General features: G+C 40.3%; 1 protein-coding gene across 1 annotated transcript in view; it reads right to left on the minus strand.

The window, feature by feature from the left end:
• Window positions 1-13,858, minus strand: part of LOC117456936 (seizure protein 6 homolog) — a 263,764-nt gene that overhangs the window by 150,367 nt on the left and 99,539 nt on the right. Inside the window, 2 exon segments of the mRNA XM_071205276.1 lie at window positions 3,461-3,887; window positions 3,889-4,001. Coding sequence (XP_071061377.1) covers window positions 3,461-3,887; window positions 3,889-4,001 — 540 coding nt within the window.

The following is a 13,858-nucleotide window of genomic DNA, read 5'->3' on the forward strand; positions in this document are numbered from 1 at the left end:
GGGATGCAGGAGAAACAGGAGGAAAGCTGAAGACGGCAATGAAAGAAAGGTCAGCTTCTGGCTCAGGCTGGAGAAAACAAAGACAGACGTTGTTTCTGGATATAAAGAGAGAAATGTTGAGGAATGGCGGAAACTGGTTGATATGTTTTGCCACTATCAAGGATGTCCTTTTAGAACCTTTTCCACGTATGCTATCTTTATTGTATCGATAAGTTGCATGTTAGCATGTGATCCGGCAGTTGCAGCTATGGCTGATATTGTATGTCACAGGTCCTGTAAAGAGATGCTGGATACTCTCAAGAGACATCTACGACATGCAAAGGCATATTTTAAGTCTTTACACACATGTTTTTGTTAATGTCTGTTGGCCCATAGGTGGATTTATTTTCTAATCCAAACACAATCGCATTTGCCATATGTTGCATGGATTGTAAAGTCTTTGCAATTCCATCATGGTCGGTGTGGGGGAAACTTCTGAAGCAATGGAGAGTCAGGAGAGGAGAGCTTTGACGGTTTATTTGGAGCTTCGGCCGGAGAATTCACAAGAGATGTCACGGGCCACGGGTCGACCACACGGTTGACACAATCAATTCTGAAGAACCCTCCTGTACAGTAGTTCCAGGTTTGAACTAGTTCAGAGTGTAATAATCAGCATTCTTCAATAGATAGACTAAACAGCTGAGGACACTGCATCACATTTGTTGTCGCTTATGGCTCGGGGTCATCTCCACCGCGAGAAGGATGTGTTCCAGGTGTCCCACAACAATAACTGTCTCTGACCGAGAGTTGCCCGGTCAACAACTGGTAACAACAACAAAATGCTAGGGCAGCCCCTCCTTAAGGGAGATAGCATGCTGGCTAGGCATCTGCGTCAGAGGGCAAAAGGTAAACATCTATGGAAAGTATTCCCTGACAGTCAATTGTCTTGTTGTCTCTAGTTGGCCCAGTCTCCTGTAGCAATGCTGCATTTCCATTTCCAGCAATGATGTAGTGTAACTATATTGTACGTACTGTAGACACCTAGATACCCTGTGTGACTTTGTTGGAAGGTCTTCCGCCTCTCTGGCTGCCTTTCCAAGCAGCTCAGCCTGCCATGGGACAGCTCGGCACAGAATAGTTTATAGTGGCCTTCATCCCTCTCTCTCTCTGAGCTAAAAAGTTAACTTTTTCCAAGCACTTCCTTATTATGAAGAACATCCTCTCTGTGTCCTCTGGCACTTCACCTGAGGGACCGTCCACTCCAGAATTATAACCGCACTGTGCTGCCATTCAACGAGTGCCTGGGTGCGTGAGAGTGGGATTCGTGACAGGACAGTCTGTCTGTCTTTGACCTGCCGTCACCCTGCACACAGATGAGCTGATTAATCAAGCTGCTCGTCTGTCTCTTCAGGATTACAAAGTCCACTCACAGATCACCTCCCTGATATTTATTTTCCCCATCCGCTCTCTTCATGACAAATCATCAAAGAGTGTTGTGCCGTGTTCTCTTGATTAAGGGTTAGTGATGCAGCGATGCAGATGTAGTTTATTTCAGCTGTGTGATCGTGAGAGATATAAATGGAAAAGATATTGGTTAGGGTGTGAAGACGAGAAGATGAATACATTCATATCAATGATTGCCCTATAAATAAGGTCAAGAATTGTTTTGTGTTGATGTAGCTATTTGGCACGGTGCATCATATTTGTCTTTCGGAGAGGAAAAGGCTCATTCCTCCACCTTGTTTCTTGTCAACGGCTTCATGTACAACTACCAAGGAGAAGAAAGTCTGCTTTACTCTTGAGTATCTGAAATGCCTCTTAACACTGCTTTACCGGTATTACAGTCTGACCGACTACTTTGTACATTCAGTAGCCATCTTTAGAAAAATCTCTACAATCTCTTTCCATGTCTTTGGAGTAGTAAGGGTAAGATACAAACTGTAGTCATGGTCCACAGAAAGGTACATTATTGTTATTGGAAATATTAAAAAGACTGTTACAAAAGTGCACTAAAAGACAAGAACATGTATTGGGCATTTACGAAGGGTATTTATGGCACTTAAAAAGACCTAGTACATGTTAAAGGTGTAAATGTCAAAACTAATTTGTTAACTAATGTGTTAAGAATTGTTCACATATGTCAACATCATATTTTTTGTCACGTACTGTAAAAGTATTTTACACTTTACAAGAATTTAGAAAATATAACTATATGTTCTTATAAATATGATATTGTTGTTAAGAGGCCGTTTTTATGGACTTCATATGTTTGATTAATCTACTTTCATAAAGTAACATACATGTCCTGTGTTCATCAATGGGGCTGAGTCAGAGAAAGTTCTCAGAGAGCCTGACCGGGCCTTCACCTTCCTGGGGGAATAAGCTCAAAAGCGTCTGTATTTGAATGCAATCTTAACAAGGCAAAATACCCCAGCCGAGTTCTTCTAGAAGAGCAATATATAAACTGACTGAATTCTCTGTATTTCAGATGCATTTAAAGATAGTTTCCCCCAACCCCAGGCACAACCCATCACATGAATCACTGTAACTTTTATCCATGTATTTTTTCTTTTTATGTTTATTTTATTAGCTTTTATTTTTAATGACTGATTTTAAATGCCATTTTCTTAATGTCTTTCGTTTTTTGTAAAGCACTTTGAATTGCCCTGTTTTGAAAAGTGCTATATAAATAAACTTAACTTAACTTAACTTGCCTTGCCTTGCCTTGCCTTGCCTTGCCTTGCCTTGCCTTGCCTTGCCTTGCCTTGCCTTGCCTTGCCTTGCCTTGCCTTGCCTTGCCTTGCCTTGCCTTGCCTTGCCTTGCCTTGCCTTGCCTTGCCTTGCCTTGCCTATCACCAAAACAGGTAACACGTATATTGCTCAATGGCCTCTTGATTGAAGTCCTGGCATTGCAATATTAAAAACTATACCTATGTGGGGAAGTTCCTGGAAAAAGCAACATACTTCAGATGTATGTAAAGTTCTATCTTAAACCACAACTGCATTACGTTTTTTTTATAACATGTCATGTTCAAAATTATAGAATATTTAGTTTCTAGAATTTTAAGTTACAGTTCAAGAATTTTAAATTGAAATCAAAGTCTAGGATGTTTTGCTACAATTTTAGAATATCAAGTGACAATTGAAGAATAATAAAATGTTAATAATAAATCATCAAATATCTCCCAGTATTCTCTGGCAACAATACTGGGAGAGGTGACAAGGTTGAGATTTCTGCTATGACTTTCATATTCATTCAAATGAAAAATAATGAAGTTATATATGTAGGATGTTAAGCTTCAATTCAAGCCATGACCATAATGTAAAACTATCATATATAGAATATTGAGGTACAATTTTGGAATGTTCAGTTACATGTCTAGGAAAACACATCTGCATGGACACAACAGCACTGAGGTTAATACAGAATATTTCCCCCATACTTGTTTTCAAATCATCAAATGCTACGTGGTATATTTACCTGGACTCTGCATGGTGGTTACGATGGTTGTGGTGGTTATGGTGGTGGTGGTCGTCTCCTCTTCATCGCTGCTGGGCTTCACATTCAGCTCAGGCTCTTCTGACCTCACCTCATCTTCCTCTCTGGCAGCAGAGGCGATGTTGGCAGCCTGATCTTTAACAACCTGGCTGGGGACTGGAACAGGGTTGTGGGAGTGAGGAGTGACTGCTAATCCGTGCATTACAAGGGTTGTTTGCATGTTGGAGCTTCCAATGAACTCACCCGCAGCCTTTTTATCTCCGTTATTATCCGGCGGAGCCCCCGATGGTAGGGTGGGGAAGCTGGAATGAGAGCTGGATAACCTGCTGTCTTCAAAGTACTTTGGCTGAGAGTGTTGGGGGGGATTCCTGTAGAATGGGTGGTGGTTGGGGACGTTGACAGGAAAGGGGGGTGGTGACAACGGGGAGCCTCCTGCCCGTGTCTTGGGTGGTGGAGTACAAGCTGGCCCCGCTTTCTGAAGTCCCCCCAGGAGTGATAGATCGACCATCCTCAGAGGCGGACGCTGCAGAGAACAGAAGAGAAAAACATGTAGGTGGATGGATTCGTACCACAATAATGGATTTCTGGTTTCATTTTCCTGACTGTACTTTGGCGGAAAACCTCTCCATCAATTGTTTTATTTAGGTCACCAGTGTTTTTGTAAGAGAGACATAGTTGAAAGGGGGAGACAGAGGGGCCACACATAAATGCACCCCGGGTCAGTCTGGAATAATGGTTCAGCAGGAAGTGAGAGTAAATGCTATTAGCAATGCAAATGTTTTTTCCAAAGTTTATTCCCACGTCTATTATCATTATTTCATTTCTTTTTGCTACATTAAGCTATTGATTTCTGTAAGCTCTGATTTTTAAAAGACTTATATTTTAAATGTTGATAAGGTGTGGTTACGTCAAATGATGATGTTGAGGTCTTCCGAAAGCGGTTTAGAAAAATCACGGACTGCTGCTGGCAAGACTGAATCTGTAATGCACAGATGGTGAGAGAGTTGAGAATAGGCGCTGGGGGTCCACCAGTCAGTCAGAGCCCAGAGAACTACCTCAGACGCCATGTGACTGTATAAATTAGAAGACATTTAATTCTCTTGTCCAGCAGAGAAAGCCTTGGAACCGATGACCCAGCTCTGCCTTAATCACACAAAGACACTAACTCAAATGGTAAATGGACATGCATTTAAACAGCTGTATACAACTGTCCAGTCTTTGCGACCCCTAAAAAGCGCTTTTACATAACACAAGTCAGTATTCTCAGCATTCACCCATTCACACAAGGTATACCAAGGCAATATGTGGGTGCCACCTGCTCTAACTCATATCCACACACTCACACACCTTTGGCCATGCCATCGGGAGAAAATGTGGGATTCAGTATCTTGCCCAAGAACATATCAGCATGTTGACCGCTGGGGGTCGGGATCTAACTACCAACCTTCTAAACCAGGGGGGTCAAACTCAATTTCATGGCGGGCCACATCAGCATTATGGTTGCACTCAAAGGGCCGGTTGTAGCTATATAAATGTACATATATAAAATTATGTATCATATTAAATTATTGCCGCTGTATTTGATTATTATCGGAGGGTATAATGACTTCATAATTAACTAGTCTGAAAGCAGAAGTCTGGGGAAAATAATTGCAACCAATTTCAAGTCCCTTCAGTGCGCATGTCACAAAATGAGATGCATTGTGGGACATGTAGTATATGGGCAATGTGCTTCTGTAAAGTGGCATGTAACCGTATAATAAACGTATTCTATTCTTTGCAAGCTCTTGAGGGCCGCATAAAATGAAGTCGCGGGCCGTATTTGGCCCCCGGGCCTTGAGTTTGACACCCCTGTTCTAAACTATTCTTTCTAATGAGCCACAGCGGCATCCTATGTAGGGATTAAGCTTGTTCTAAGTGCTTGGTATTTGACTTTCCATTGTACCAGCATTACAATTATACAATTACCACAAACTGATGGGCCAACAGTGAGCATGTGGCCTTTGTTAGATGCTGAAAGATTCAGTGGAATTCAGATGAATTTTACTTTCCATGAAACAACTCACAGTATTGCATTAAGCCACATTGTTAAAAACTGCTATGGTGGAATTTTAAATTATGCAGGACTGACTGTACAAAAATCCATTATATTACGGATTTAGTGTGGAATTCAGCAGTTGCTGTCAGCTGAGAAACTGGAAGGACTGAACAGACATTTCTATTGGAGTTCTGCTATAATTAGACTTGCTGCTGTGTCGTTTATTTGAATGGCATTCCACTATAAGCACATTATGCGTATATACTGTATATACTGTATATGTATCTCTCTACTCAGAGGAAGAGATGCAGACTGTGTGACTGAGTTATCTGTCTTGAGCTCATTTCACAGAGCTGCAGTGATTTTGACAGCAGAAAGTATAACTTCATAGCCAGAGAATCTGAAATGCTCTTGATCTGCCCCTGTTCACTGCTCTGCTTCACTGTGACATGAAGGCAGAGGAAACGTGTCTCATGCTCTGGATGGAGACAGGCATTTGCTCACAGACTCACTCCATCTCCCAAAGCTGAATTTAGACATCGTGATGGCCACATGGTAATGTAATCCTAAAGCCCACTCACCTCCATTAGTTTCCACCTACACAGGTTCATTTCAGCCGCTCTCCACCACACAGTGGATTCAAATGGTTTATTTGCTTTTAACCTCACATTGTTTAGTGTAGGTGCTCACACGTTAGCACTGTCAGGTTAACATGAGTATTAGTTTGCTATAAAGTCATTCTTTCTTTGTCTTCGAGTTATCATGCTTGTTGGGTAGGTTTCTTCCCGGTGGAGCAAAAGAGTGGGGCTAAGTGTTGAGGACACTTACATTCTGGTAGCAGCCAATTGGGCCAAACCATGTGCTTTCATGTCATGGGGGGGCTATGGGTTCAGTTAGTTTGTTTAGTGTGGTGTGACCATTTAAGTTATCCCCTGTGTGTTGTTTTGTTTGGCAAAGTTACTAAATGTGTTCCCTCCTTTTTCATTGTTGGACACACACATAGCTGAATCACCGCCATCACCCGCTTGTTGTTAGACACAGACTATATTAAGGTGTTGACTCAAAGGATCCAAAGCGCCAAGCTATACACAAAATAAGAAGAAGATTGTGAGGTCAGCTTGTTGAGAGCACCATATCCAGTTGCTGTTAGATTGATCAGTTATTCGTATTGACCTGTTATATTGGCCTTGTTGTTGAGATTCTTGGTTTAAAAGGATTTTCCATTTTTCGGATGAAATAACCCAGATATCTTTAAACAACTCCTCTGTCCTTGTTCCCTCACTGCTTGTTCCGTGCCAGACATATTTCCTTCCAACACTTCTTTATGTGACGCAGTGCAATGATTCTGTTACACTTCAGTCAATTGGTAAACTTCTTGTTAAAAGCTAAATGGTGAAAGCCAAACAATTCTTGTCAATTGCTCACAACGATGGCTTCTTACCCTCCCTATCCTTCTCGTAATAAGACTTAATATTCATTTCTGAGGAGATTTGATGAGCCGCTATATTTCTCCCAGTGTAATGATCAGCGCTCCCCTCCCAAGTGCACCTGTGAGATCTAATCTGAGACCCCTTCAGGAGGCTATCATCCGCTGAGGGAAGTCTTATGTTTCTTTAACAATGCTTCATTTCCACCATAATGGCTCCCACTCTCCCCGACTAATAGCTATCTGCTTCAAACAATCAGGGTTTATTGTAGCTGAGCCACTTCCCAGCCAGCGCCTGGCTTCTCCAACACACACATGCTGGCAGGTAAATCTACAAGAAACACAGTGAAGGAGAAAGAATCCCAAATGGACTCACTGGTTCTCAGCCTGCTGCCGCGAGGTGGAACACGTGATGTGCACGCTCTAGGTGTGCAGTGGATTCTGTCAGTTCCTTTGACACTAAGTAAATCAGATGCATGTATGAAACAGGACTGATTCTTTTGGAGGAGACAGCTTTAAAAAAAATTATTTTCAAAAATATTTAAATTCATATTCATCCCCATCACATCTGTGACCATTATTTTTGATTTACTGCTGCCTTCTTCTTTTTATTTATACGTGTGTATATATGTGTCTATGTATCAGTATGTATGTGTATCAGTGGCGACCGGCCCATAGGGGCGCTAGGGGCGCCGACCCACCTCTTCCCACATACAAAAAAAAATATTAAAAAAAATATTAAATTAAAAAAATATATTAAAATAAAAATATTTAAAAAATATATATATTTTATTTTTATAAATAAATTACGTGCGTTGACGTGAGTTGTTTTTTTAGACTCGTGAGTGACCAAGGTGACGCAGAAGTTGGATGAGAATGGTGTGCAGGTGGAGTCGCCGGACCTCGGTCCGCACCCAATTCCGCACCCAATTCCGTGCAAGAGCTACTCTCCAATCCTTTCGAAAGGAGAAGTTTGGGAGATACATTTATACTTAAAGACCTTGGACCGGACCAACCCGATTTGTATATATCACAGCAAGCTCGTGAAAAAGACAAATAGTATCAAAGAGGCTTCTCAGTAGCTGGTACACCAGGAAGGCATGGCTAGCTGGATGCAAACAGGTAAATGCTGTCTTTTGTTTCCCATGCTTGCTCTTCAAACAGCCGGGGACAGATACGATCTGTTCAGAAACTAGACAAAAGTTAAACAAGTACAAACCACAGAGTGTCTGTGTCATGGAGAATACAGTCGCTGGTTTATTTATGTCGGTAGGCCGTTGTTGTGAGTGTGGACGGTCGGAGCATATATAACGTTAGCTTAGCCGATCTCCATTTAGAAAACACGCATTCTAAAAGGTTTTTCGCCTGCCGTCTGTCTGCAGACTTGTCAAAGCATTAATTCATGGTTTTTACTAACCGGTATAAGTATGTTGTTACTTCGGCATCATTTTGAAACGTGTATTACAATTAAATCACAGTCAAATATGTTCATCTTGTTGTAGTTGTAGCTCCCTTGCCAGCGATTCTCTCTCTAGTTTAGCAAACTCAGCCCGACTCAGCCCTGTTTGTTGGCCCCGATAGAACCACGATTTTGTCGGGCCAGAAAAAAGGTGAAAAGGTAGCCCCGGGCCAGAACTAGGCATAGTGAAAACGCAACCAAAAACGGGCCGGCACGACACGGCACGCTTAAACCGTGCTCCGCGCCATGGTGGAAATGCGCCATAAGTGGGGTTAAGTGGGCTCAGTTCTAATGATAAAGTGAATGTATTGATATTATCTGAAACCAGAAAGAAGTTTTTTTTCACCAACCATGTCATGCTAACTTGTCGGGAAAAGGGTTGAATATTGCTCCAATGTTAGACTAGTTTTGGGTGAGGAAAACAACACTGGCATGGCCAAATTGACAAGAATCAGGGTTAGGGTTAGCCCCTAGTTAGCCGCTGTCACAACCAGATACTACATTAATGCTAATCACATGCAGTTTAGTGCAAAAATCATGCAGCTTTTTGCATTGAACAGTCTTGGAATGGCATTTCAAGTTAAAATGCCAGCCAATAGTAGTGGGACCATTGTTTTTTTATTTGAACATGCTGTATAAAATCAGCAAGCAATTAGTCGCATTAGCAGCTAAAGTACTTTCCGGTTATTCATGTTTATCAGCTAGTAAGACTTAGATAGAAAAAGTTATATGATTAGCCATGCAAAGGCACATATTCCAAAATCACCCAGCATCCAGTCTAATGTTTGGTCGGGCTTATTCTTCTTGAACAAAGACATGCCTCATGCTGTGTAACTAAATTATTAACATTTGTATTCATTTGTTTGCTGCAGATGTTTTTATTAAGCAATATAGATTAACATGTTTTTACCAGAGCAAAGTTGGTTTGACTCTAATGTTTCTGGTATTCAGTTTTTAATGAGCCACAGGCAGGCTGAGAGCCTTGTGTTTGGGTATAATGATGTTTGCCGATACCTGTTATTATTAATACTGCATGACTACGTGTCCCTCGCTGCAGGTGTTAGGAGATGAATCGATATGCTGAGGGATGTTTTAAAGTGGGTAACATTTTGATACTGGCAACACTGGATTAAGATTCTGGATGTATGCCCTAGAATCAATTATTCCTCATATAAACATTTAAAATGTGCTACAAATATACTTGTTTATACATGAAATTGGCATCAAAAAAGATTCTTATTTGTATTTCCGTATTCTACAGAGAGAATCAGATTTTATAGATGTATAGATAATAAAAAAATGCATTATAGTTTATATTTTTTGTCAAGGAAACCTAACTCACTAAGTGTGTGTTGTCCAGCGGAATGCCCAATTTAGACGGATTCAAGTATGAACAATCCAAGCAATGGTGACTTTACAAGCACTTTTCTGATTCCTTTCAGATAAATTATTTAAGGTTTTTATGTGACATGTGCAGGAAGTGTTTAGTCTCAATCAGACTTTCACATACCACAATGGTGCACGTTCAAAGCCACTTTGATGTGACGAATCAGAATCAGAAATCATCCCAACGGTCCTCCCAATGGCCAGTCGGTGCCTGCCGGTGAGCGTGGAAGTGTGGTCTGCCACAAGCGGACGGCAGGAGCGGGGCTGTCAGCATCAGCATCAAAACACATCTTTTCAACTCTGTCTACCCATAAGCCCCCCCCCCCTCTCAATCAACTTCCTCTTGACTGCCTTTTTATTTATTTTTTATTTATTTTACTATACTTACTTGTTTTCCTGTCCTTGTTTGTCTACCCTCCCTCATACTGTAAAGCGTCTTTGAGTTGTGAAAAGCGCTATATAAATAAACTGCATTATTATAATTATAATGATAAACTGAAGCAATTTCTAAATTAACCAAATTAAGTGAGTTTTAAATATCGTCCTACTTAGTTTATAAGAAAATTATGAAGAGGAACAAATTAAATGATTTGAAAATGATATCTCTGTCGGTGCTGACGCTGTTGGCGGTTAACAGAAATTTCCATTAAATATGTGTAATGGCAAAAGCCATCTATGATTTTCTTACCTGGAGTTCTGCCTTTTTGAACAGACTTTTTGAGTCCTCGCTATATTGTCTGCAGTTCTAGGGTTAATATGGATCTAATATGATTGTCATTGGTCTAAATTAGATTTCAAATGATTAACTGTGTATGTAATGAAGATCATAGTGTGGGTTGAATCCATTTTCATAACCACTGATTTAAATGTGGAAACTGGGCTTGTTCATCAGAATGTTGTATGACTTGACTTGACTTGCTTGACCCTCACCACAGTGACTTGGGACTTGCTTGATACTTGTAGGTCAAGACTTGAGACTTGCTCATGACCTGCACATGTAGGACTTACTCCCACCTCTGCCTAACTGGTCATGGAACTACCTCTGTGGAAAAAGTTGTCATGGTATCAAACACAACGATCTTATGAACTTAACATTCAAATTATTCAAATAATGCCACCTAACTAGTTGTCAATAATAACAATATGAAACTGTCACAGTGTTCAAGCCTCAGCCTAATAAATGATCAGTCCACAAAGGATACCGTTTTCGCTCTTCCTTTTAGTGTTTTTACTATTCCTTCAGCAGCAGTTTTCTAGACTTTGTGATGCAGCAGGAAGAAGAATGTGAAAAGGGGCAAAGCACCCTAAGAGACACTTTGATGTCTATCCCCCAGGCTGTCAGAGAGCCACAACAGAGAATGTAAGCCTGTCCTTGAATAAGCCATGAGTCCGATACAAATCCCAATCATTAAAGTTCAGAGGAGTTTACAGTAGAAGATGAAAGGATCCAGAGCCTGATCACTGGATTATTTTTAAACTCTCTCCATGGATGCACAGTCATTCAGCTGAAAACTACAGCACCTGGCTGACTAAGCATTCATATCACTGTACATGAAGGTGTATCTTTGCTGGGAGGAGAGACAAAAAGAGTCTTGATGTCCTTCTTACATACATATCAATATTTTAATAAGCAACTTCTCTGCACGGGGGAAGGGTGATTTGTTCCCTCCGGAATATTCTACTTGTCTGCCGAGAGAACAAAATAGAGCACTTACTCTGTCTGTGGAGAGAGGAGCATCTGGATCAAGCAGTTTTGTTGCTGCAGATGAACTTAGAACAGACATGAAAGGAAGAAGAGAAGCAAACTCCTACGCTGCGTTTTAACAGAATGATTTTGGCTTTGGATCAGCTGACCACTTGGCGTTTGTGCAGGAAGAACTGAGAGGGTATCAGCAGGCCAGGCAGGTGTGTGTGTGTGTGTGTGTGTGTGTGTGTGTGTGTGTGTGTGTGTGTGTGTGTGTGTGTGTGTGTGTGTGTGTGTGTGTGTGTGTGTGTGTGTGTGTGTGTGTGTGTGTGTGTGTGTGTGTGTGTGTGTGTGTGTGTGTGTGTGTGTGTGTGTGTGTGTGTGCGTGCATGTGCGTGCGTGCGTGCGTGTGTGTGGTTTTGTTATACAAGGATAATGTTTTTGCACAAAATCGATATTTGGTAATCAGACATTGTTTAGACGTTTTGTTAAGGAAGAATAAGCTCCACATATGTATGCTACTTGTAATGAAAGCTTAACCTGTTAAGCCCTTAGCCTGTTTTTCAGATCTCAGGCTTGAAAATGGCATTCCCAGAACAAATGACCATATCTTCCCTTCTAAAAGGGGTAAATTAATAATCTTTTTTCTCAAAGCAAGGTTACTATCTGTGAGTTGGATGTAGAATTGTCAGAATCAATATACAGTAGAGGTTTTTATTTTTAAAATAAATTCAGATTGAACATAATAAAAAAATGTAAATTATAGTGTCCGTCCAAAAAGAAAAATTACTTATAGTGAAAAATATTTTAAATATTAAGAAGCCCTGAGACACAGTTTTGTGAAAAAACTACCCGCAGGACCCGGATTAGAATCCTCTTGGGCTTAACAGGTTAAATGCAATTACCTGTATTAATACTTATATAAGGCTATACACAGAATACATCACGGTAGCTAGACTTCGCATCACCGCACCTAAGATAAAGGCGGTTTGGTGTGTTAAGTAGTTATCTTTTTCTTTATTTTTTTCTTTATTTTTTTTATCTGCTATGCCACTTTTTGCTGTAACAATGTACATTTCCCAGCTGTGAGACTAATAAAGGATTTCTGATTCTGATTAGTCACATCAAAGTGGCTTTGGACGTCCACCATTGTGGTATTTAATGATTCTTTTTAATGTTGTTAACAAAATGTGAAAGTCTGAATGAGACTAAACACTTCCTGCACATGTCACATAAAAACCTTAAATAATTTATCTGAAAGGAATTAACCTCCCTGGAATCAGAAAAGTGCTTGTAAAGTCACCATTGCTTGGATTGTTCATACTTGAATCCGTCTAAATTGGGCATTCCGCTGGACAACACACACTTAGTCAGTTAGGTTTCCTTGACAAAAAATATAAACTATAATGCATTTTTTTATTATCTATACCTCTATAACATCTGATTCTCTCTGTAGAATACGGAAATACAAATAAGAATCTTTTTTGATGCCAATTTCATGTATAAACAAGTATATTTGTAGCACATTTTAAATGTTTATATGAGGAATAATTGATTCTAGGGCATACATCCAGAATCTTAATCCAGTGTTGCCAGTATCAAAATGTTACCCACTTTAAAACATCCCTCAGCATATCGATTCATCTCCTAACACCTGCAGCGAGGGACACGTAGTCATGCAGTATTAATAATAACAGGTATCGGCAAACATCATTATACCCAAACACAAGGCTCTCAGCCTGCCTGTGGCTCATTAAAAACTGAATACCAGAAACATTAGAGTCAAACCAACTTTGCTCTGGTAAAAACATCTTAATCTATATTGCTTAATAAAAACATCTGCAGCAAACAAATGAATACAAATGTTAATAATTTAGTTACACAGAATGAGGCATGTCTTTGTTCAAGAAGAATAAGCCCGACCAAACATTAGACTGGATGCTGGGTGATTTTGGAATATGTGCCTTTGCATGGCTAATCATATAACTTTTTCTATCTAAGTCTTACTAGCTGATACACATGAATAACCGGAAAGTACTTTAGCTGCTAATGCGACTAATTGCTTGCTGATTGTATACAGCATGGTCAAATAAAAAACACTATTGGCTGGCATTTGAACTTGAAATGCCATTCCAAGACTGTTCAATGCAAAAAGCTGCATGATTTTTGCACAAACTGCATGTGATTAGCATTAATGTAGTATCTGGTTGTGACAGTGGCTAACTAGGGGCTAAACCTGATTCTTGTCAATTTGGCCATGCCAGTGTTGTTTTCCTCACCCAAAACTAGTCTAACATTGGAGCAATATTCAACCCTTTTCCCGACAAGTTAGCATGACATGGTTGGTGAAAAAAAACTTCTTTCTGGTTTCAGATAATATCAATACA

This window comes from Pseudochaenichthys georgianus, chromosome 13 (assembly GCF_902827115.2).
Source record: "Pseudochaenichthys georgianus chromosome 13, fPseGeo1.2, whole genome shotgun sequence".
In the NCBI taxonomy this organism is placed as follows: domain Eukaryota; kingdom Metazoa; phylum Chordata; class Actinopteri; order Perciformes; family Channichthyidae; genus Pseudochaenichthys; species Pseudochaenichthys georgianus.